We start from the raw sequence: 26,032 nt of genomic DNA on the forward strand, positions 1-26,032 counted from the left end.
AATTCAGTTCAGTCTAATAAACACCAGAGTGGAATGATGCGGTTTATTTTTAAGTTGTCTCACAAACAGAATAAAATCAACATATTAAAATAAAATTTGAGTAATATTTTGCATCTGATATTTTTCCTTTTTGAATTGTTTAATATATACAAGAAATGTGGGAGCACCTGCACAACTTGAAGGAATTATAACATCCCAAAACTTTTTTGATACCCCTGAAATATATATGTTATAAGGAAATATATTTGTTGCAAGGAAATAATATTTAGATATTAACTATATACGTATTTTTATTTTGTTACTTTCTTTCTTGGAGTCCATTTTACAGTTAATCTATAGTAAGGGCTATAATTTTGGACAACTACACTGTTTTTCTGTTTGTTTGTTTGTTTTTTGCCTCCATACACCGCCACAATGAACTATTAAGATGTGAGCAAAGAAAAAGTCAAAAATCATAAATCCAAGTAGCGGGTCTACAATGTGATTATTTTCCTGGTAATTGTTGTGGAAAATTTAACAATAACCTGCAACACATCCAGTGAGCTTGATTTGAAGTGAGCTTAATAAACACATTGCAATGTGTTTATTAAACCACACCAGGACCATCTCTGAATTGTGGCCACCGCCCTTACATCTTATATACGCAGACACAGACACTCTTAAACAAAGAACATTCCACAGCAGATCAACTATTAGCAGATCCTTAACTGTTCAGTCTAAGAAAAGCTCCGACCAACCATCACCTCATCTGCAACAGGATGTCCAGAGCCCTGAGTCTGATGTGGAGGTGCAATAAAACTTGAGCCCCACTTACGATCACATTCCACATGCATACAAACTGGTGACAGGAGTGCTCTTACTATACTAAAGTGATATGGTTGAAATATGTGATTAATACATGAGAAAAGAAATCTGCCACGACATTACTTTCTTGGTTGCCAGAACTGAATCTTCAGATGATTTCTTCTGCACATTGAAAAAACCAGAGGAAGAAATAAACTGAATATTCCTATGCACCCGTCTCTCCTCCTCTCTGGACATCCAATAACCATTGCTGACCTGATGTCCAGCCACATCTTATCATACCTCACTTTTTCTCGTCAAAACTGTGTTTGTCAGCCACTGTATACTCAATGTAATTTCTCTTATTAAGTCACACATTTGCTTAGTCATGCTCTTTTGTTGCAAGAAACTTTATTTCAATTGGTGAAACAGGCAGCAAGTACTGAAGTCTAGTAGAAAGAGTTTACAGACTTTAAGACGTTTGATTTTTTGGTTAATGTGAGCATGATCAAAACCCTGAAAATGGATTTCAGCTCTACTATAACAGTCTACATTGTTAAGCTGTGGTAAATGAAGGCTGCCTATGGACATCAGATGTCATACAAATCTCTGCATGCCTACTGATTGTTTTAACCAAGAGTATAAGTGTAATGGAGAGTCCCGCCTTTGGTCAGGAAGCAGTCATGCTGATAGGTTCCCACCTTGAGCTGCCTTTGGCAGACTCCCAGCTGATCATCAAAGAGCAAGTCCAAGTCATAAACCTCGAGAGTCAGCGTGTCATTTTCCTCAGCATAGAAGTAGGAGAATTCCTCATTCCACCAGGGGTTCGGGTCATTGTAGCGAACAGATGTTTTACCCAGAGAAGTAGAACCACAGGACACCGTGACATAGGCATCTGTGGTTAATAGGATAACGGTGGGAAGATTGCTGGCTCGCAGATCATACACCTTGAGTTGGGCTTCGACCATGATTGAACTGCACATGAGCAGCAAAAGGACGAGGGGCACACTAGAGTCCATGGCTTTGCTGGAGGCTGTGGAGAAGGAAAAGTAGATTTACATTTTAGCCAGGATACCTGGATCGACACAGTCAGCCTTGTGAGGATCTATTTTATATTGGATGTAACACATTTATGCAATCCTCAGCATTGTCTACATATCCTCTGTGGATATTGCAGTGAACGGTGTTCCTGAGTCTGTACAGATTTTTTCACTACACAACTTAAATTGCTAAGCTCATCTGCTTAGCAATTTAATTAAAAACTTTTAAATACATTATTTTTTCATAGTATAATCTTCACGTGCTTTATCCGAAGCACACTTTCTGTGTACTCACTACCTAATTTATAGCCAAAGTATTCACTCACTGTGTTTAGCTTAGCTTAGCTTGTAGCCGACTCGTTAACACCATGGCTACTTCACCTGTCCCTCCTGCACATTGTGTCAGATGTTTAGTTACTCCTCGACCTCCTTTAACAGTAATGATACTTGTAAGAAATGTAGCATATTTGCAGCTCTGGAGGTCAGGATTACTGAATTGGAGACTCGGCTTCGCACCCTTCATTCACCCGTAGCTATCCAGGCCCCTGTAGCTGGTGCAGCCGAAGATAGCATAGGCCCCGCTAGCTGTTCCCCGGCAGACCTCAAGCAGCTGGGGAAAGAGGGTGGCTGGGTGACGGTGAGGAGGAAGCATAGTCCTAAACAGAAGCCCCAGGTACACCACCAACTTGTTCATGTGTCTAACTGTTTTTCCCCACTCGGCAACACACCCGCCGGGGGTCAAACTCTGGTAATTGGGGATTCTGTTCTCAGACATGTGAAGCTAGAGACACTGGCAACCATAGTCAATTGTCTTCCAGGGGCCAGAGCAGGCGACATTGAAGGAAATGTAAAACTGCTGGCTAAGGGTAAACGTAAATTCGGTAAAATCATAATTCACGTCGGCAGTAATGACACCCGGTTACGCCAATCGGAGGTCACTAAAATCAATATTGAATCGGTGTGCAACTTTGCCAAAACAATGTCGGACTCTGTAGTTTTCTCTGGTCCCCTCCCCAATCAGACCAGGAGTGACATGTTTAGCCGCATGTTCTCCTTAAATTGCTGGCTGTCTGAGTGGTGTCCCAGAAACGATGTGGGCTTCATAGATAATTGGCAAACCTTCTAGAGGAAACCTGGTCTTGTTAGGAGAGACGACATCCATCCCACTTTGGATGGAGCAGCTCTCATTTCTAGAAATATGGACAAATTTATTAAACCCCCCAAAATATGACTATCCAGAGTTGGGACCAGGAAGCAGAGTTGCAGTCTTACACGCCTCTCTGCAGCTTCTCTCCTCCTGCTACCCCCCCAAAAACCCATCTCCATAGAGACTGTGTCAGCTCCCAAACAGACAGAAAACAAACTAAAAACCAGCAACAAACAACTTAAACATAAACAATTACAAAGAAAGAACAATAAAGTATCCACATCTGAACCAAAGAGTAAAACAGTGAAATGTGGATTATTAAATATTAGGTCTCTCTCCTCCAAGTCTCTGTTAGTACATGACTTAATAATTGATCAACAAATCGGTTTACTCTGCCTTACAGAAACCTGGTTGCAGCAGGATGATTATGTTAGTTTAAATGAATCAACACCCCCGAGTCATTCTAACTACCAGAAACCTCGAAGCACAGGCCGAGGGGGCGGTGTGGCAGCAGTTTTTCACACCAGCCTATTAATTAACGAAAGACCAAGACAGGCTTTTAATTCATTTGAAAGCCTGATGCTTAACCTTGTCCACCCCAGCTGTAAAACTCATTGTCAAAATTGACTGAATTTTCCATGTGCATATGTGTAACATGTCATCGGCTTTGCGTGCTATATGGAAAAAACAACAACAACAGTATTGGACAAAGTATTCCAGGACAAAAGCTGGAATACTTTGTGCATCTACATGTCATCATTGTTAGTGCCAAAAAGTTCACAGTATCATTTGCTGAGCCCTCAGGTTTCAAGGAAATGTGTGTGAAAAGATTAGTCTGCTAACAGCTGGTGTTGTTTGGACGGTGTTTCTGTTCACCTTGGTGTTATCACATGCTTTATTAATGGGGTCTTTTCCATAAATGTGACCAACACTGATGACAAGCATCTCTATGCTCTAAAACAAACAAACAAAAAAAAAAACAGTTAACCAGTTCAGGGTTGCAAGGGTCTCAAACATAATATTTTCTATTAGAATGCTGAGTTTAAAAAGAACAAGGCAGCAGATTATCTTTTATATTTTCCTCAAATTAATGTGGTAACAAAATGAACTCAGGCATATGAAATAGTACAAATGAAAAGAGTTGATTCACCACACAATGTGATCAGATTATTATTAAAACACAGGAAGTGTGAGCAAAATTATGGGAAACAAATTTAAAGGTTTAAATAGATCTAGATGATAAATTGAAGACAAAAAGATCTTCATTTTATAATATTCTACTATCATTACAATTTAATAAAATTAAAAAACATTTTTCAAAGCGACATTTTTTGTTGTCTTCACATTATAAAACATCTAGCTTAGGCAACAACAGTAACAGCATGATCTTTTTTTTCTTTTTTATTCTCTTTTATCTTTTCTTTTAAAAGAGAGCTGTTTAAAGGTTTAAAGTTTTTCTCCTAAATAGAGATCATTACAGAACGCCTAGTCCTACTTAAAATCCCATTCATTTTTCTTTTCTTTTATCATCTACTCGAACTAAGGAAAACGTTTGACTAACTCAAAGACAATTTCCACGCCTCCCCTGCCTGTCTGCAGAGGCAGTTTTGAATTTAGGAGCGCCAAGATGGCAGCGGCAAACCCTGGCGATTCTCCGGTAAGTATATTGTTTTTTTTATCTTCAAGTTTGTCTTTTGAAACGTTAATTTTATTTAAATCCGTTGCTCACGTATAAAGTACACAGACGGGGTCTTTGCTCAACTCGTCTGAGGCGTGTCTCACTAAGCGCTACATGCTAGCATCTCGCTAACCGAGCTACCCTTTACATGCTGTGCTTTAGAAAATAGCATACTCGGTACAAAACCATACTCCGCAGATATTGATAGATAGACGAACACTGCAAATATAATGTTGGAAACGAGAACGGCCAGACCATCTTGATTGAATGTAACTTCGCTCCACACAAGTTTTGTGGTGGACATATTCATATTGGTATCTAATAAATGATTAATTCTTAGATTTTATCAAACGTTAATTTATAAATTGTTTCTGTCTTTATGTGTTTGTTTCAGATTATGCAAGATGAAATTATTCAGTCAGCAAGACACTTGCTGCAGTTGCTGACATTCCAACCGAACTGCTGCTGTGATGAATCAGAATACAAGGTACTTTAGCAAGACTTGTGAGTTAATGCTACATTTAACTAAAATGCTATATTTTTTGTGTCCAATATTGTCTCCATATGATTTTGTTTTTTTGCAACATCTTGCAGAGAACAGAGTCAAGGTGGCCAGGGTACCAGCTTGGTCAACCCTGAAAGACCATCCGTTCATCAAGAAATGACCAGGTGAAAAAGTCATAAACTAAAACGCATGAGCATGGAATTTAGGATGCAACTTTATATCTTACCTGCTCTACACTCAGGGCTTGAATTACAACAACAGTCAATCACATTAAAAAAAAAAAAAATACTTTTGGTAGTTCTGTGTCTCTGTCTCTCTCCTCCAAACCCAGATGGCTGCTGGTACTGAACCGGGTTCTGGTTCTGCTGGAGGTTTCTTCTTGTTAAAGGGGAGTTTTTCCTCTGCGCTGTCACTTCATGCTGCTCAGTGTGAGGGATTGTTGAGGTTGAGTCCATATGTCCTGGGAACAACTGCTGGGCAATGACACCATGCAATCTTCTGGGATTCCTTAGATACAAAACCTGTGAACTGCACTTGTCCTTGGTCTCCACAGCTCACCTTTATACAGTTTTTTTTTTTTTTTTGCAGAGGGAAGAAATTTTCCTTTTTGACTGAAGTGTGTGGCTTGTGTATTGTGTTTTTGTGATGTTAAAGACTTGTTGCTGTCTACAACATAGAAAGTGGAGTTACAATCTCACCAGCGATTAGAGCATTGTCTGTATGAGATGGTTGTGTGCTAAAATCGTAGTAGATCATCAGTGTGTGAAATAGTTATTCCCCGTTCTGGTGCTCAGTGTCAACGTCAGCGGGTTGTTTTGAGTTGCTGCTGTGTGACTGGCTAATTAGATTTTTGCTTTAACATACAGCTATACCTAATAAAGTGGCTACTAAGTCAATCAGTCAATGGCCACAAAGTCATCAGATCTGACAGATGTGTAGTAGAAAAACAAGCAGTTGACATTTTAGAAGAATAAATACATTTACATATTACAGAAGTATAAAAAAAAGAAAACTATTAATGCTCCCGAACCTTGTCAGTAAATGCAACATTTGTTTTAAACATTACTGCACTGTAAGTGTGTCCTATGGCACGTGTGTACTCATGTACTTACGTCCTTGTAGCCGTCTGCAGATGGACCTTTGTTGTACACGATTTTTCTTATTATTTTTTTCTATTTTTAGTTTTCTAATATATAATATCTCAATTTCACATTTGTGCTGCTGTAATAAGTGAATTTCCCCAATGTGGGATTAAATAAAGTCCATGTCTATGTAACAGTATGATCTAACTCATCTGATTATTATTAGTTTGGATCCATCTTATCTTTGATGCACAAATTTCTTTTACAGCGCAGGCTACTCTGATTGGATTAGAACAATGAAAACCTTGTAATGTACACTTTTAATTTGAGGAAAAAAGCAATAAGGCAGTTCTAAACTCTTACCTGTAGCTCGATCTTGTCTCTCACCACATTACCTGCTGTTAGGGACGTTTTAGAGGCTGACTTATCAGCTTTATGTCAACAATACAATGGCCACACAACCTGCTCCACTCTCACCATTATATAATATGAATCTAACAGGAATAAAAAAAATTATATTCTCATATTTTTGAGCACTTCTTTGTATTTTTTTCCAGTACAGAAGTGTCATAATTCTGCTTCCTTTTGACCCAGCATTTTGAGTTTCTTATATCCTAGTGATGTTTTGGTTTATGTTCACGTTTATTTATAGTCTTATTCTATTTTTGCATTTCTTTTAGTCCCTGTTCAGTTCTTGGATTATTAGGTTTTATTATTATCATGTTCTCCTGTTTCCATGTTCGGTGTGTCTAGTTGTGTTTCCCCTGTGGCGTCATGATAATTTGCTTCAGCTGTGTTCTTATAATTTCCCAGTCTAGTTTTGATATTCCTGGAGAGAAGACTAAGAGACATAATATATTGTGTGGAAGTGTAGAAGCAACACACATCCATCCAAGGTACAGTCTGAAAAAAAGAGCAATGAGGATTATGAATAAAACCACTTCAAGAGAACCATCAAATCCGCTTTTTTAGTAAAATTAATATTTTCAAATTTAAGGATTTGGTCAACCTCAAAACTGCACAATGTACAAAACAGCAAACATCTTTTCAGTAAATGACACTTCCATTTTTTTGTTGTTGCTCCCTCTCATACATACGAGGGGCAGTTGAAGATATGAACATTGATGTGGTGGTAATTCAACTGCAAGGTGAAGAGAAGAGAGCTTTAAATAGATCTGAGTGGTCATTATCAAACAATAACAAGACTGCAAAATGAACCTGCATGCGTTTTTACACACACACACACACAGTGTGGAGGAGGTTTAGTCACTTTGTGGTTTCAGCGGAAGTTGTGACGAAGGAAACCACAGATAGAAAAAAAAAATGACAACAGCTCTCTAAGGTTGAAGTGTGGCAAATTTGCTTCTCTTTTGTGAAACGTTTCCCTTTATTAAAAAAAAGAAAAAAGAAATTGCCACCACAAAGGTTTAAGCAACGACACAGTATGTACTTTTAAAGCTGAAAAAAGTGGAAAAGGAAATACTTATGAGTGTAGACATTAAATAAATAGCTCTCAATACTACAAATATATATTTTTTATGTTTATCCGAACTGTTATGGGAAGCAGGGCACTGATTACTGTTAATCTCCACAGACTCAAGAAGTCAATTTTCACAGCTATAGGCCAATTATGAGTTGATACTGTTGATATTTTTATTCATTGATTTAGCACACAACTAGGCTAGGTTATGTAGATCCTTTTCTCTTTACTTATGTTGGTAAAATGATCATTGAAGCTACTGCAATTTTGCCTGACAACATTTTTATGACAGCTATATTTGCCTGTACTTTCATATATATCATAATACATTGACACTCAATTCTCTGTTTAAAGAACACTGGTTAGCTAATGCTGTTGTCAAGTAGCCTATCACTAGCAAACAAACAGCAAGCCAAACGATTAATTCATATATGAAATTCCAATGTTACATGAAAATATGTATAATGCTTACCGGCTATTAAAGAAAAGTATCTTGAAATCCAAAGAATTCAAATTGCTGGATCAGCGGATAGAGGCGGTTTCTCACAAGTGCAGTTTTAAGGCGTTTTTTTCCCGAAGTTGCAAAAGTTTGACGTCACAACAATGAGCTCCATCACTTGCAATGTTGAATCTGGAACAACATTAATTATGACGATGTGGGAACAACACCAACATGAGGATATCAGATCATGTGGTAACTTCAGGTTTAACCCTTTTTTCTGTGTGAAGGTAGTTAACTTCTTCCTGGAATAGATTTAATTGTAATTGCGGTTTTCTTTTGTTCTGCTTTTTAGCTTAAAAGAGGAATGTTTGAATACTCAAAAGATTTTTTAATCAAGTTCTGAATACAGCCAAGAAGAATATGCTACTAATGCAAATTCAGCTACAACCTTTGTGAGGCATCTGCTCACAGCAGTCTTCCCTGTGGAAATACTGCTAGTGAGCAATCTTCGAGGGGGAAAACGAGGCAGAGGAGATGCACGTTTACCGCTCGACAAAAATAAATTGGATGCCATCTACAGTAAGTTTTTAGCTTTTTATGGCATGTTTTCGCAGTTGTCCACACTTCTGGCATTTAAAGATAACAAAGGACCAATGAAAAACAAGGGCCACACATATGAAGAATATCTTCTTAACATTTATGCATATATTATTGTTGATGAAGAAAGGCCTCCACCAAATAGAGGATTCTAGTTGATCTTTTTTGAGTTATATCCAGATGAATGAATGGTCTTTTCGTGACATACTATTGTAGGCCTTAGATTTCTCTGGTGTTTCATTTCCTTTATGGTGCATTTTGTTTGTCCAACTTCAAAGTAACAAATGATGGTAGATAAGTATTTTACATTCTGAATGTTCTTGCATTGGATGTATTTCAGTGACTGCGTTTACATGCAGCCGATAACCCATTCAAAACTGGAATGTTAGCAATAACCCGGTCACACATGGCTTTAAAATACTGGCAAAAATCCAAATATAAGTTTTGGAGTTACCAAATATTTTGGTGAGAAAAGGGTCATGTAAAACCTCTATCGGCATATCGCCATCAAAATGAAAATGGATTTGTGTTTTGAACATGTTCTATTCCCACGGAATCCTGGTCTTTTGAGTAGAGGAACTTTGCGTATGTGCCGTCTGGCTCTCTGTGACTCTCTCATCTCATGCATGTGAATGAGTTATTCCGAATGTTTCAGAAACCTGAATAGTGAGCCTCACTCAACCATAACCTGAATATTGGCTGTATGTAAATGTAGTCAATGTAGTGAACCTCTCCATGCATCGTCTGCAAATTTCAAAGCTGGCACCATTAGATATTAAGACTGATTAATGCAGGATCATTGCACTATTGTTTAAGATCATTGGGTTCTTTTACACTACTAATTCAGTTCTTGTCATCACCCCCCCCCCCTGCATTTTTGTACATATACAGTGGGGCAAAAAAGTATTTAGTCAGCCACCGATTGTGCAAGTTCCCCCACTTAAAATGATGACAGAGGTCAGTAATTTGCACCAAAGGTACACTTCAACTGTGAGAGACAGAATGTGAAAAAAAAATCCATGAATCCACATGGTAGGATTTGTAAAGAATTTATTCGTAAATTAGGGTGGAAAATAAGTATTTGGTCACCTCAAACAAGGAAAATCTCTGGCTCTCACAGACCTGTAACGTCTTCTGTAAGAAGCTTTTCTGTCCCCCACTTGTTACCTGTATGAATGGCACCTGTTTGAACCCATCATCTGTATAAAAGACACCTGTCCACAGCCTCAAACAGTCAGACTCCAAACTCCGCCATGGCCAAGACCAAAGAGCTTTTTACCAAGAAAAGTATTGTAGACCTGCACCAGACTGGGAAGAGTGAATCTACAATAGGCAAGCAGCTTGGTGTGAAAAAATCAACTGTGGGAGCAATCATCAGAAAATGGAAGACATACAAGACCACTGATAATCTCCCTCGATCTGGGGCTCCACGCAAGATCTCATCCCGTGGGGTCAAAATGATCATGAGAACGGTGAGCAAAGATCCCAGAACCACACGGGGGGACCTGGTGAATGACCTGCAGAGAGCTGGGACCAAAGTAACAAAGGTCACCATCAGTAACACACTACAACGGCAGGGAATCAAATCCCGCAGTGCCAGACGTGTTCCGCTGCTGAAGCCAGTGCATGTCCAGGCCCGTCTGAAGTTTGCCAGAGAGCACATGGATGATACAGCAGAGGATTGGGAGAATGTCATGTGGTCAGATGAAACCAAAGTAGAACTTTTTGGTATAAACTCAACTCGTCGTGTTTGGAGGAAGAAGAATACTGAGTTGCATCCCAAGAACACCATACCTACTGTGAAGCATGGGGGTGGAAACATCATGCTATGGGGCTGTTTTTCTGCCAAGGGGACAGGACGACTGATCCGTGTTAAGGACAGAATGAATGGGGCCATGTATCGTGAGATTTTGAGCCAAAACCTCCTTCCATCAGTGAGAACTTTGAAGATGAAACGAGGCTGGGTCTTCCAACATGACAATGATCCAAAACACACCACCCGGGCAACAAAGGAGTGGCTCCGTAAGAAGCATTTGAAAGTCCTGGAGTGGCCTAGCAAGTCTCCAGACCTCAACCCCATAGAAAATCTGTGGCGGGAGTTGAAACTCTGTGTTGCTCAGCGACAGCCCCAAAACATCACTGCTCTCGAGAAGATCTGCATGGAGGAATGGGCCAAAATACCAGCTACTGTGTGTGCAAACCTGGTAAAGACCTATAGTAAACGTTTGACCTCTGTTATTGCCAACAAAGGTTATGTTACAAAGTATTGAGTTGTTTTTTTGTTATTGACCAAATACTTATTTTCCACCCTGATTTACGAATAAATTCTTTACAAATCCTACCATGTGGATTCATGGATTTTTTTTCCCCACATTCTGTCTCTTACAGTTGAAGTGTACCTCTGGTGCAAATTACTGACCTCTGTCATCATTTTAGGTGGGGGAACTTGCACAATCGGTGGCTGACTAAATACTTTTTTGCCCCACTGTATATAGGTGCAACCCTTGAGAAGTGGCCTGGGACCCATCCTTCCAGCATTGGTACTACAATCAATGCCAAGATCACAGAACTCCGGGCCAGAAATAAAAATGTCTCTGTCACAGCATCCCCATAACTTGACTTTCAATGTCTCGTTTGGCATGTTATTATAATGCCAATTCATGTTTTATCTATTAAAGATAGATTGTTTGTTTTGTTTTGTTTTTTAAGTGGGCAGGTTTTTTGCCCTCCAAAGTTTTACTTATGTTAGCAGGTAAAAGTTCCACAAATTTGCAGCAAAAAGGTATGCAGCTTAGCATGCTCTTTAAACAATAGAGCTTAGATTTGGTTAAATATTTCTGTGAAATATCAGTATGTGACTGTTATATCAGAATAATAAAAGTTAATTGAATTTAAAGATTGCCCAGTATTCATGTTTTTTGTTTTTGTTTTCTTCAGTATTACAATACATTGACTGCCGACCTGTCAAAGAAAGTTATGTTGGCTTACGAGTTTGTCTTTGCATTGCTAGTTTTTAACTGATGTTGGTCAAGCAGGGGCAAATGATACTGTTGTCTTTTTCATATGTGATAGATTTTTTTTTCTAGTAATGTTAATTTGTATAAAATTAATAATTAAGTTTATAGGTTTTTTATGAGATGAGATTTAAGAATTCTTAGAAGAAAAATGTAAAAAAAAAAAAAATAGTTTACCATAAAAATGTATTGCCTGAACATAAAGAGAAAACATATGTAATCTAACATATTCTTAGAATATATGTATAAAAAGCATTTAAAAAAAGAGATTATTGCCCTGCAAACTACATTTACTTTACATATAAAAAAAATGTATCTAACAGATTTTGTTCATATATGTAAAGCATATGTCTTTATGACAAATGTACTAAAAAACTATGCAAAAAATTATATGGAACATCTATGGAATACATACTTTGACATGTACTTTCCTTATATAACTTATGTGATCCTCTTTATTATCATGTATGAAAGTAATCCAAAAGTGGCCACTTTCAGGAGTAAATCATACAAACCTTATATGATTCACTATATATGGAGCAAATTAAAGCTGATGCAAATCTTTTCTAAGTTTTTTCTATTTCTTTAACATATGGGTATGTTCCGACAGTGACAGTTCAGCAGAAAGTACAAGTATGAGAAAAAGTAAGAGGAAATTACACAACTAAAAATATAAACCCATCTCTCAGGAACATACAAAGAGAAGCTGTCTTAAAAGGCACTCTCAGAGAACGGATGCAAGTTCTATAACAGCAACTACTACTAGAGATAGTTTTGAATCACGTGATTTTGAAGAGCCCTTGTCTGGGTTAAATAAACCTGGAGAAACCATCTCAGCTGTAGATCTGTTATGGTCATGACACTTCAACAAAAAAAAAAAACCAAACAAAAAACATGGTGGTGGACTGTACAAGAAAAACATTTTATTGTTGTTTTTGCTTTAAACCATAGATCAAAATGGCACGCCATTTGGGATCCAAACAAAGATAAACCCAAAGTGTTGAGAGCAATCAAATTCCCCAAGGAATCCAAAGAGCCAAGATTGCAGTTTACTTTACTGACTAACAAAGGTAACCGGGCCCATAATAATTGTGTGCTTGAAAAAGGAAAAGGTCTAGTGATACCACCTCAACAATGTTGTGCATTAGTGAAGGCCAGTGACTACCTAACTGAGAATTACCTGAAGAGAAAATCCCTTTGGAGGTATATGTAAAGATGTCATCTGAACGAAATAATCAAAGCCATGAAGCCTGGAACATCCAGGGTACAGTCTATTTGTTAATATGCTGAACCACTCCCAAGTGGTGTAAATGAATAGTTTTGGAAACTGGTCCTTGATAAGACTGGCGATGAGATCACCAATGTTGTCCACAGTGAGAAAAACATACTGAAACTTGGGGAACACCTCTTCAGTAAGCTTTGACACGATGTTGCAAAACATGAATCACAGGGCGACCGAGGCTCAGGGGATAGTAAAGGTATAGTAATCATTCCCAACTATTTTCAGTTGAAGATGATAAAGGATTCAGAAAGTTTATTCATGCAGGCCTATATGACAGAGAATGTGCATCTTCTTTTTGTTTTCATATTTTAATTTATATTTAAAATATTTTTTGTGTTCACTGTAAATTTGTTTAAAAGGAAAAAGCTGAAAATTTAAAAAGTTATAATGTGAAATGTAAATAGTTGGTTTTTGTATTGTATGATTTAATTATTACATTTTATGTGGAGTGAATAAATAAAAGTATATTTACGGTGGCCCCTAGAGACAAAGCACATACAAACTCCAAAGCACGTGAAAACTCTATAGCACGTACAAACCACAACATTAGTGCTCCAGGATGCTAGGCGCAGTGTTGAGCATTCGTTACCTAGAGGCTACACAAGCTAAGAAGTACCAACGATTGGATTTGGTGTGTGGTAGTAACAGGTAAATTAACTTTTTTTTTTTTTTTTAAATTATTTGAATATATAGGACTGCTTGTGTATAAGTACACAAACAATACACATATGCTTTCAATTGTGTAATTTAAGTGATCTAGGTAGCGCTGTTTTGGAAGTTCAGTTAACTCTAGAAATATATTTTGGACTTTGTACGTGCTTTGTCTCTAGGTGCCACCGTAAATATTTATATATAAACATATATAAATAAAACTCCTTTTTTACATTAGTAATTCCTGTTGTGCATAATTTTATATTGTTGTTAATAATAAATTAATTAAAGTAACAAAACAACCCGAAGAGCTGGTTGGGAGCCGAAAGAGCCGGCTCTTTTTAGTGAGCCGAGCCGAAAGAGCCGGTCTTCTAAAAAGAGCCGGAAATCCCATCACTAATGTGGACGGAGATATTTTTTTCAAAACTCCACTTGTGGACAGAATGTTTTTTTTTTTTTTTTTTTTTTTAACTAAAACGGACAATCTCTGTTTTCAAAAATACCCGTGTACGTAGCCTTAAATAACAGAAAAACAAACTATCTTTATGGCGTGATTATTTTACACGGTTTTTCCCCCCTGTGTAATAATATTCAACATTGCTATCAATACATTTTTCAAAAAATGCCTCTTTGTGCAAAATGGGTTTAAAAACGTAACTGTGGGATACTGTTTGTCCGTGATTTGGACAGCCCATGGACTAATGCCAAGAGTGTGCAAAGCAGTAATCAGAGCAAAAGGTATTTTGAAGAATCTAAAGTATTAAACGTGTTTTGAGTCATTTCAGACTTGTTTACTACAGAATTCCATATTTCATCCATTCATCTACAATGAACATAGGCATGAAAATAAAGAAAAACAATTAAATGTGAAGGTGTGTCCAAACCTTTGACTGGTAGTGTATGTGTATGATTCCTGATACATCAGAGATAAGAATGAACTGTTTTAGTTTGCTTTTAAAAACACAAATAGCAAATATTAGTTTTAAAGTCATCTGAAAAATTGGTTTACAGGTGAATCTCTGGATTACAGAAGAAATGCACTAATGTTGGAGAGCAAAAGGACCCACATCCAGTTGATGGTAATCTGTTAAATTAGGGGAAATATGTCTGGGGACATTCTGCAGGTTTTAGATCTCACCCTGGGTCAACACACCTGAATCAAATCATTAGTTCGTTACCAGGCCTCTGGAGAACTTCAAGACATTTTGAGAAGGTAATTTAGTCATTTAAATCAGCTGTGTTGGTCAAGGACAAATCTAAAACCTGCTGCTTAGTTTTCTGTCTTCATTTATGTTGGAAGTGATAGCAGAGCTGTACGTTTTAATTTTTTCAGATTGGACCTAGATTACTCCACGAGGCTCCTGACTACGGTAGCCATAATGCTCCGACAATCCATCAAGTGCAGCTTTGTAGCTTACCAAAGTCCTACTAAAAGATTTGACAGATTTGAGCGCCATATACCTCATAAAATCGGTTCGAGGTCAGTAAGCACAACTAATTCATACATAAAGCGTACAAGATTATAAGGCACACTGTAGATTTTTTTTAGAAAATTAAAAGGATTTTAAGTGCGCCTTGTAATGGGAAAAATACGGTACTTAAATTTACAACACAGCAGAATCAAATGGTTAAATCACCTCTTAAGCATGCCATCAAGTTTGGCAAAGGCCCAGCAACAGGCCATTTATTTGATCAGGTGTGTCAGAACAAGGATGCATCTAAAAGCTGTAGGACATTAGAGCAGGGTTTTCCAGCTCCAGTACTCTAGAGGTTGTGGTCTTCCAAACAAAAGGATTCTCATTCAAACATCAAGGTTGCGATGTGTCTTAAAGGTCTAAGTGCTTGCTAGTGATGTGTGGATCGATACTGAAATATCGATTCCTCCGATACCAGTCATTTATGTTCTAGAATCAATTCTCACATTAAAATATCAATATTTTAATAATTTAGGGTAAATTTGTAGTTTATCATTAACAGGAACACAGTGGAAAGAAGGGTTAGGATCAACCCTAAGTAAAGTCTCTGTGGTCTCAAATTGTAAAAATTCCAAAAAATAATTTAGAATTCTTAAAGACTGCAAAGCTTTTCTTCATTCAGTGATGTAGTTTTGTGCTGTTAGGGTTGAAGTTTTAGTTGGCTACACAAGTGAAAAAGTCTCACTCAGGTACATGGTTATAATAAAAATAATAATAAAAAGTAGGCCTTTCAACATAGTTTTTTATCCTGTTTTCCCCATTAGGTATGCTGGATTAAAAGACACCACTGATGGCAGAGGGTGAGGTGAATCACAGAGACTCACGGGTAAACTCCTCAATGATTTTTACATATTTCCTATAAATCATAAAACAGTCTCTCTGAGATGAACTACACTGCCAAAAGTATTCAGTCACACATCTAAATAATTGAATTCAGGTGTTTCAGTCACTTCCATGGCCAAAGGTTTTATAAAATCAAGCACAGGTATGCAAACTGCTTCTACAAACAGTGGTGAAAGAATGGATTGCTCTCAGGAGCTCGGTGAAGTCCAGTTTGGTTCTGTGATAACTCCTTACGCTTTCCATATGCCCCTGTCACGTGGCGTGTGCTAACCATTTCAAAGCAAGAGCCATAAAAAGCATGTAGCAAATTTGTTGTGGAAGAACTTGGGAAGCCTGTACAGGATTGTAATATGATCTGATACAACACTTTTCAGGTGAATTGGGGGACAGACTGCAAGCCAGGCCTTTTTGTCCAACGTTAGTGTGTGATCTCACAAATGTGAGAAAAGTGAATGCGTTTGGCATATAGTGTACGTAGTCCTAGCAGAACATGAAATGAAATGCTTTTAATTTGTTCTCTAAGAACAAACAGACCCCAGGGTGAATTTTGAAAATAATCTATTCACTGCTATCTGGCATTTACGTGACATGAACACCAGGGCCTTGTTTAAGAAAAACTTCAAAATCAGAGTAACTATCCGAACATGTAAATCAAAACCAGCACCTCCATTTTGGCGCTGATCTATTCGTCCTGGGCTAAAGAATATGAATGTATATATGTTAGTACTGACCAAGAAGGTCATTTTAAGGAAGAGCAAATAAAGAGCGATTTTAATGTCATTGCTCCACATGTGCATCTGCTAAAAACCTAAAAGTTCAAATCTGTGAATTTGTTCACAGATTTGTTTTTTGTTTAAAATAGCAACATTAAGCTAAACAGGAAACTCACAGAAACATACAACCAGACACACAGACGACCCAATACTGAATAGAGGAAGACAAAGGACTTAAATAAACAAAAGGATAATGAGAGGCTGAGGAACAGATGGGAACACAGCTGGGACAAATCAGACCTAAGGAGACAAGGGGAAGCAAAATTAGACATACTGCACACAGGACAGGGACTTTCACAATAAAACAGGAAACAATGTGGAACATAGACATGACAACACAAGCTTGACAATTAGAACATGGAACACGCAGACATGAAATACCTGAGGAGACAAAGAACACAGGAAGAGACTGAAGCATGGGCATAATAGAAAGTAAAATACAGAGGAAAAGACAGACTATATAGGCGACAGGAAAAGACTCGTAAATCGTGGAGACATGGATGAAACAAAATCCTAATTAAATAATACTGCAAGAACTATATATTATGTTAAACTAACGTAAGAAAAATTAAAAAAAACTAAATAAACTCAAAACACTGGGTCACAGACCCAGGATTATGACAATTCCAGCATTAGATGACTACAATGACTCTATCTACTGTTTTAAGCTAAACATAATGGTTTAAATTGACTCAGAGTTTCTTTCCTCATCTCTGAATTAACAGGTAGGCATAATTTGTTAAGTGAAAGTGCCAGGTTCATGTGAATCATCTTTAGATTCATCCTGTGTGGGTCTGCTATCATGTGTCCCATCCTCTCCAGATGCTGCCGCCATCTGTTTTAAGAGAAGACAACAATATGTCTATCAATTGATAGCACTGAAACTGAGGATGAATTTCACCTCTCTTTGTGGCACAGGACGCCCAGATTTGTTTTTCATGGCTACCTTAGGAATCCTTTCACATTCTTGTTCTTCCTCCTCTTCTGAATAGCCTTCAGATTCATCCTGTGTGGGTTTCCAGTCATCTGTCCCATCATCTTCAGATGAGCTCACAGACTGCTTTTAGAGCAGAAAAATATATATTTTGCTCATTTTCCATGGATTTGTGAAAACAACATATTTACATCGTTAACTACAGGAGAAGAAACTTAGCTGGACTTTTCTTGCCCACCTTAGGAACCCATTCTCTTGCTTCATTCTCCTCCACACCTGTCCTATCGCTTTTAGAAAAGATCACCATCTGTTTTTAGAAAAGTAACAAAACAAAACATAAAAAATAAAATAATTTCCAACAGTGCATTTTGAGGTCTAAGCATCCCAGAAACTGCACAGACATATGTCAGACATAACTTAAAACCACCAGTATAGGTTTATAAAGGCCCTGAGGGGAAAAACTACGTTTCCCACGAAATATTACGTTACTTCCGGTTTTGGCAGGCAATGGCAGACATGCATCCTTTTTGTTTGTTTTTCTTTTGTTTTTTGTTTTTAATTTTGGTTGCCAACGGAGAGTGTTTGGTAGCGCTGTCCTCAGAAAACACCGTTTGTACTGTTTCTTTTGTTTTGAATCATAACTCTGGCCTATTAACACAATTAAGAAAATATCATTTGAAGTCCGCACTTTCAACACAAGTTGAAATGGAGACTGGGGCTGTCTCCCAGTTCAGAGACCACACGCTTGAAGTATGCATTTTGAGTGCAATTACGTCACCGCCACGTGACGACTGTCCCAACTCGAAGTGTACTTCAAATGCGTACTCCAAATGCGCTGTCGAATTCCCCAAATATCAAGCGTGGTCCGGTGCACGCTTCGTGGTCCCATATATCCCACAATTCATAGCGCGGCGGTGGGTGTGGATAATTTTGCCGCAAAATATAGCAGAAGGGAGCGCCGAAGAGTGAACTGTCAAAAGTAAGTACTGAATACTATGTCACTTATTTTTGTGCGAATGTTTAATAATGAAGAACATTAAAACATTACTGTTGGCCACATGTTGGCAAAGTTATGTAACATTAGTGATGTTTGTACTTTCAGCGTTAACTTGGTTTTAAAGCTTCTACTGTGTGTGTGTGTGTGTGTGTGTGTGTGTGTGTGTGTGTGTGTGTGTGTGTGTGTGTGTGTGTGTGTGTGTAGTTGACCTTAATCTTACAGAGAATGTGAGGATTTGATGCACGATTCTGCATAAAATGAGAATCACGATTTTTTTTTTTTGCTTAGAATTGAGATCACGATTCTCACTATTCTCTTTTCCAGTATAAATATTTATTGCACTTATTAACTGCACATCAACTTCGTAACAGTTGAGACTGAACATAAAAACAATAAATAAAAATAAAAACAACAAATGTCTCACATTTTATCGTTGCTGCAAAATGTTGTACTGCTTGAAATTCCGTCTCCACCGTTGCTCGACACTGCGTGTATAGAGCAGGTAGTGCAACAATAGAAAAATAGTTGCGGGACGGCACTGCGTAGCGTTTGTCTAGGGTGTTGATCATTTTCCTAAATCCCTCGTTTTGCACAGTGTTGATGGGAGCCATATCTTTGGTCAGGTAACAAGTAATAGCCTCCGTAATTTCTTTGTGCCTGCGGGAGTTCGACGGGTATAGGGAAGCGCTGTATATGGTTCCCGTTATTGATGTTTGGGTGGTTGACCGGGACGGATTTTCTCCTGTCACTTTCTCATCATCCCTGACGTGCTCGCCGTTGTTTTTTCCCTGCTAATTTTAGCAGCCAGCTTCTGTATCACGTGGTATAAGGCTCTGCCCTTGTCATTTGTTGAGCAGGAAGAGTGAGCGCTTGTTTTCATGCAGATTAGTCCCGGATCAAAATGAGGTACAGTCGTCGTCGTTTTTTTTTTTTTTTTTTTTAAATTGTTGTCATTTGGAAATGAGATCGCACATAAGTATGAATTGAGATCGCGATTTTCTAACGATTAATCGTGCAGCCCTAATATTTACATGCTTCCCGCTCCCGTACATTTTTCTTGTAAAACAAAGGGGGGCCTAGCAAAAAAAGTTTGGGAACCACTGCTATGGCGAATTCTTAAACTGGTTGAATGACACATAGTTGGACCTCAGGTATCACTGCAGCTCAGTGATACCTGGGATTCTTTCTCTCAATTGTTGTTCAGGTCTTTATTTTACAATATAAAGTGTTTTGAAGTAACTGTTGTTGTGATTTGGCATTGCATAAATAAAATTGTATTTAATTTAATTAAACTGTTCCAGATTTGGGTCATTTCCCAGGACATAATCCTTTATCTCATTAGGCGCATGCCCCAACATTGCCAGGCATGCATACACGGCTGTGAGGACATAAACTACTAAGTACCAATTTGAGTTACTGGAATTAAATTTTGGCAAATGGGCTAGCCTGCCATTTTTTCACTATGATTTTCATGTTGTCATTGAATTCAGGCCTCTGTGGGTTGATCATTTTCATTTAACAATGTCAACCAACGAGGGCGATCGTGGCTCAAAAGTTGGAAAGCCCCATCTCCGACAGTCTCAGTCGTTGTGTCCTTGGGCAAGACACTTCACCTGTTGCCTACTGGTGGTGGTGCCAGTGTCCGGCAGCCTTGCTTCTGTCAGTGCGCCCCAGGGCAGCTGTGGCTACAATGTAGCTGCCATCACCAGTGTGTGAATGGGTGGATGACTGTAGTGTAAAGCGATTTGGGGTCCATAGGAACTAAGTAAAGCTCTATACAAATACAGGCCATTTACCATTACCAATGTGGTATTGTTTCATTCTTAACACATTGCCCAAACCACATGACTTTAGATTCCCCGCATGATTTTTTTTTTCCAGTTGGGATCTGATGTGTTTTCATGGGGATTTTTTTTTAAAATTTATTTATTTATTTTTTTAAGCAGTGTACATCAGTCTTTCTCACTGACTGACACTAGGACTTTGATTTTATGGACGTTTGAATTCTTGTGTTTTCATCGGTGTTTGATATTTAGGTTTTGGTTTTGTTTGCTTCATTAACTCTTGTTGTATTTTAGTGCAAGTTGGTATTTATAGTCCGGTCAGTGTTTTCTGTCTCATCTTCCATTGTCTTTTCCTTTTTCTATTTTTACTTCCTTCTTGTCTTCCATGATCTCCTTTTGTTTATAAATCGTCCTGTCCTTGCTCTCAGTAACTGTCGCAGCGTCTTTTCACCTTCTCGTGTGTTCCTTGTTTCTCCCTTGAAGTCTACAGATTTGCTAATCTTTGCTGTTTGGTGCCATTTTGGATTTGCATGAACTGAAATAATTATTATTAAATTCTGTTTGTTTCTTGGAATCCTTTTTTACAGTAAATATACAGTTCAGGCCATAATTGTTTGGAAAACACAGTTTATGTGTCATGGTTGGCTGTGTGGCAGGCAGGCAGGAGTGGTGGACCCAAAATGCAGGACTCTTAGGAAACGAGGTTTCAAGTGAAAATGCAGCTTTATTGCTGGAACAAAACTTCAACATAAAATAAAACTCACAAAAGCAAACAAAACTCTAAACTGAGATACAGGCGGACTGGAAATCATGAACACACAGCAGGTGAGGGTGAACAGACATTAACGACGCAACACTGACATAAAGACACACTGGGCTTAAATACACTGAGGGAGTCATCAAGGAATTAGAGACAGAAGGGGGACACAGCTGGGAGAAATAAGACCTAACGAGACAGGGAGAGCAAAGCCGGAACACTGACATCAGACAGGAACAAGAACCTTCAAAGTAAAACAGGAAACAAAACACACTTTACTAAGACATGGACTAGACAGAGAGAGACAGACTTGACACTGACCAAAGTCTACTAAATAATAATCACAATCACAACAGTATCACTGATAAATCAAATCATAAATCATAATCTAGAAAAACACCAAAGCATGAAAAACAGAAAGCTGGGTCAACATGACCCAGAACCGTGACAGTATGTATTTTGGCTCCATATACCGCCACACTGAAATATTAAGATGTGAGCAGAGAAAGCATTGGTTGCTATAATTTCAAAGCTCAAACTTCAGATGATTTCGTCTGCATATTACAAGCACTAGAGGAATTGACAACCCAAATATTCCTAAGCATCCCTCTCTACTCCTCTTCTCCTTCTCTCTGGACATCCAATCACCATTGTTGACACACAATAACCTGATGTCCAGCCACACTTTATCATACCTCACTTTTACTCTTCAAAACTCTGTGTTTGTCAATCACTGTAATCTCAATATAATGTATGATTTTATTAAATCATACATGTCATACATGTCAAACATTGTCTGAATATTTACTTAGTCATTGTTTTTTTGTTGCAAAAAACAATGACTAATGCAGCTGAATGCAGCTGTATTCATCAGTGGACCTGTACCGCCGGTCAGAGGAGGAGACGAGAGATTCAGCAGGTTGTTTACACTGAATAAATGGCTTATATCAGCATGTGCTGACCACTCAGTGCACTTTATCGACAACTTTAATATTTTTTGGGAACGCAGGCATCTGTTCAAAGCAAATGGATTTAATTTTAACAAGTCAGGGGTGAAACTGTTCACCTCCAACTTGTTTTATTCCATACGTCATCCATCCGTGCTTGGTGCCAAGGCTGAGATAAACGAGGAGTTATCTCATAAAGAGGAACAAACAGTACTCCAAGAACAGACAAAGCCCAGCAGAAACCTTGAGGAGGAGCTCCATTTGCCCCCACCCGGGAAGAGCCTCAGAAAGGAGAGACATCCATGGCATCTGAGGAAGAGCCTCAGAAAGGAGAGACATCTAAGGCAAGAAGAGGGGTCCCTATTTGCCTCCAACTCTCTCAACAACACCAACGACCAGGACAAGGGACCACGACCTTCCCCAGTCCCCCAAACCCCTGACAGGCCATCACCCTCCTCCCCCTCCCTTTCTCCCTCCCCCCCACACCTGAAATTCACTGAGGAGATGATGGAGCGGGTCAATGCTGGGCTCAGATCTACCCCCCGTCCCAATCCCTTTTTGTCCCCCATAAACCCCCCACCAGAGCGGCCAAAGGTTCGCCATCGAGCCCCACCCTCAACAGAGCAATCGAAGTCACATTGCCCAGCCTCGCCCCCCTTAGTTCCTCTTCATGCCCTGTCTCCGCAGTCTGATGCGTGATGTGTGAAGGGTCCGGGCTGTGAGGATTATGGCAGTGATGACTTTTCCCAGGAGAAGCTGGGACCCTGTTTACTAGAAGGTTTTAAAATTTCTGTACTTTTAGGTGACAGGAGACATGTGGCCTGGTCAAAACACAGAGAGCTGCACTCTAAAAGATCTTTAAACATAGTAAACATACCTTGTGTGCCACAGACTGCTCCCAAACACGAGGGGACAAGTAATACCTCTAAAACACTTAAGTTGGCTTTATTAAACGTTAGATCTTTAGCTGGGAAAACATTTTTAATTAATGATTTAATCACTGAGCACAGCCTTGATTTTATGTTTTTAACTGAAACTTGGTTGGACCAAAGTAACAGTGGAGCTGTTCTCATCGAGACGACCCCTCCTAACTACAGTTTTATCAGTGAGGTCAGGGCGAGCAGGAGAGGAGGAGGGGTTGCTGTCTTATTTAATGAATCATTTCAATGTAAGCAGCTATCTCCTGGAAGTTTTCAGTCTTTTGAATATGTGGCTTTACAGCTGAAGGCCCCATCCAAAGTTGTGTTTCTTAATGTTTACAGGCCTCCCAAATACTGCACAGACTTTTTTAATGACCTCAGTGAACTGCTGTCTGTGATCTGTGTTGATTTTGACTGTGTAATTATTGCTGGGGATTTTAACATTCATGTGGACAACCCTCAGGACAAAGGGACTAAAGACCTGAGTAACACTCTGGGCAACTTTGGGCTGACTCAGCATGTAACAGAGGCCACACATAATAGAGGACACACTCTTGACCTACTGATCTCCAAAGGCCTGAGCATTTCAAAGGTTACTGTGTCTGATGTGGGCCTGTCTGATCATTACTGTGTTTTCTTTGAAAGTAAAATCTCAGCCCACACAAATATATCAACAACAGTGATCACAAAACGGTGTGAAGGTCTTAATATTATGTTGTTATTATATATTATATTGGATGAAGCACATTTATGCAATCCTCAGTGATGTCTGTATATCCTCTGTGTATATAGCAATGGACTGTGTTCCTGAGTCTGTTCAGGCTTTTTCACTACACAACTGTGTCTGTTTTTAAGTGCTCCAAGTGCTCCAGGGTTATTAAGTGGCTTATCGGTTGTATTTTTATCCTACCTGTTTACTCAAAACCTCCTCCCTGCACAGACTTTATAACCATGTCAACTTTCTTCTCCTTTACTTTTCTCATAACTACTACACAATAGACTCCACTCTCAAAATTAAATGCATCTGTGGGTTGCAATAACCTGCAAGTTTAAGATCTTGAGCTCATCAAAATGAGAATATTTCATTTCTTTTAATTTTCTTTTTTAAAACTGAGTGATCCACTTCCACTATTCAGTAGTTTGGAAACTGAGCAGTAGGCCATTATAACATGAACCTTTAGAGTAAACATAGCAAAGAAGTATGTAAAATCATAAATATCTAAAATTTAGAACAGGAAACTTAGTAAACCGGTTTTACAAATAGGAGACCTGTAGAAATGCTACATGTTAGCCTCCTGATCCCAGAAAGAAAGCTTTTTTGTTCTGTTAATTGATATTACAATTATATTTTGAATATTGACTGAATTTTCCATGTGCATATTCTGAATTAGGCCTTCTTTAATTAAAAAAAAAATAAGCTAAGATTTTATAGTTCAGGTATTCTTTGGGTTTCAGGAAGGTTCGTGGGTTAGGGTTTTTAATGTTGTGTGTAACATGTCTTCACAGTCAGCTCTGTGACCTATACCCAAAAAACAAGAAGGTATCCCAGGACAAAAGCTGGAATACTTTGTGTACATACATGTCGTCACTGTTGGTGCTAAAAAGCTCACAGTATGATTCGCTGAGCCCTCAGGTTTCAAGGTAATGTGTGTGCAAAGATTAGTGTGCTAACAGCTGGTGTTTGGACTGTGTTTCTGTTCACTTTGGTGTTATCACATGCTTTATTAATGGGGTCTTTTCCATAAATGTTACCAACACTGATGAAAGGATGAAAAGCTCAAGCATCTATACATCAAATTTTCAACCACTTAACCAGTTCAGGGATGTGAGGGGCTCAAAAAAGGCAGCAGATTATTTTAATTAATTTTAAAATATAAAAGAAAGTGTTGTAATAAAATGAACTCAGACATGTGAGATAGTACAAATGAACGTGGGTTTACTCACCACACATAAATCAGTTCTGTGATCAGATTATTATTAAAACATAGGGAGCAGGAGCAAAAATACAGGAAACAAATGTAACTGTTTAAATAGATATAAATGATAAATTGAAGACAAAAAGATTTAAATTTTGTAACATTCTTCATTAATTAATTTTCAAGTTTTTCAAAGCAAATGTTTTCTGCTGTGTGCAACATGTCTTCATATATCTAACATAGCCAACAACAGTAACAACATGATCTAACTCATGTGATTGTTATGAGTTTGGATCCATCTTAGTAAATCAGAGGGACACAAATGGCTTTTACAGCACAGGCTATTCTGACTGGATTAGAACAAGGAAAACTTCCTTGTACACTTTTAATTTGAGCAGAAAGCAAGAAGGCAGTTCTAAACTCTTACCTGTAGCTTGGTCTTGTCTCTAATAATAATAATAATAATAATAATAATAATGGATTGCATGAACTGGAAACACTTGTGGAAAAAAAAATATTAATTAGGTTTAAAAGAATAACACATAGCATATAAGGTAAGAACTGTCACGGTTCTGGGTCCGTTGGACCCAGTGTTTTGAGTTTATTATGTTTTGGTTTAATTTTGCATCATGGATTGTTTTCTTGTTCTCTTGTTGTGCTGGTGTTGATGATGATGATTATGATGATGTTTATTATTAGAGTTTCATGTTTCTGTTTATCCATGTTTTAGGAATTGTGGTCTTATGTATTGTTTGAGTTTCATGTATTATTTTCTGTGTCGAGTCTGTGTCTTTGAGTAGTGATTCATGTTTCCTGTTTTATTGTGAAAGTCTTTGTCTTATGTTAGTGTGTGCAGCTTTGTTCCCCCTGTCTCGTTAGCCCTGATCTCTCCCAGCTGTGTCTCCCTCCTGTTGCCCATTCCCTCATTACTACCCTGTGTATATAAGCCCTGTGTTTTCCCATGCTCTGTGTCATGTCGTACCCT

At 38.3% G+C, this 26,032-nt stretch overlaps 1 protein-coding gene across 2 annotated transcripts; it reads right to left on the reverse strand.

Moving 5' to 3' along the window:
- Positions 1-1,187: 1,187 nt before the first annotated feature.
- LOC146609319 (uncharacterized) lies at positions 1,188-25,486 on the reverse strand. 2 transcript variants are annotated; one of them, XM_085346637.1, is made up of 2 exons: positions 25,475-25,486; positions 1,188-1,816 (listed from the first exon to the last, which is right to left on the reverse strand). In XM_085346637.1, exon 2 carries the CDS (start codon positions 1,800-1,802, stop codon positions 1,413-1,415), a length of 390 nt encoding a protein of 129 aa, XP_085202763.1. In that variant the 5' UTR covers positions 1,803-1,816; positions 25,475-25,486; the 3' UTR covers positions 1,188-1,412. The 2 variants fall into 2 exon arrangements, with proteins under 2 accessions (XP_085202763.1, XP_085202762.1); XM_085346636.1 differs by lacking the exon at positions 25,475-25,486 and adding an exon at positions 6,599-6,641.
- Positions 25,487-26,032: the final 546 nt, after the last annotated feature.

Source organism: Diplotaxodon limnothrissa, linkage group LG22, assembly GCF_057381915.1.
Source record: "Diplotaxodon limnothrissa isolate DT_005_m linkage group LG22, D_limnothrissa_male_GT1.1, whole genome shotgun sequence".
NCBI classification, from domain to species: domain Eukaryota; kingdom Metazoa; phylum Chordata; class Actinopteri; order Cichliformes; family Cichlidae; genus Diplotaxodon; species Diplotaxodon limnothrissa.

What these genes read in the sequence shown, in the direction of transcription:
- LOC146609319 (XM_085346637.1), bottom strand. Translation starts at nt 1,802, where the DNA reads ATGGACTCTAGTGTGCCCCTCGTCCTTTTGCTGCTCATGTGCAGTTCA.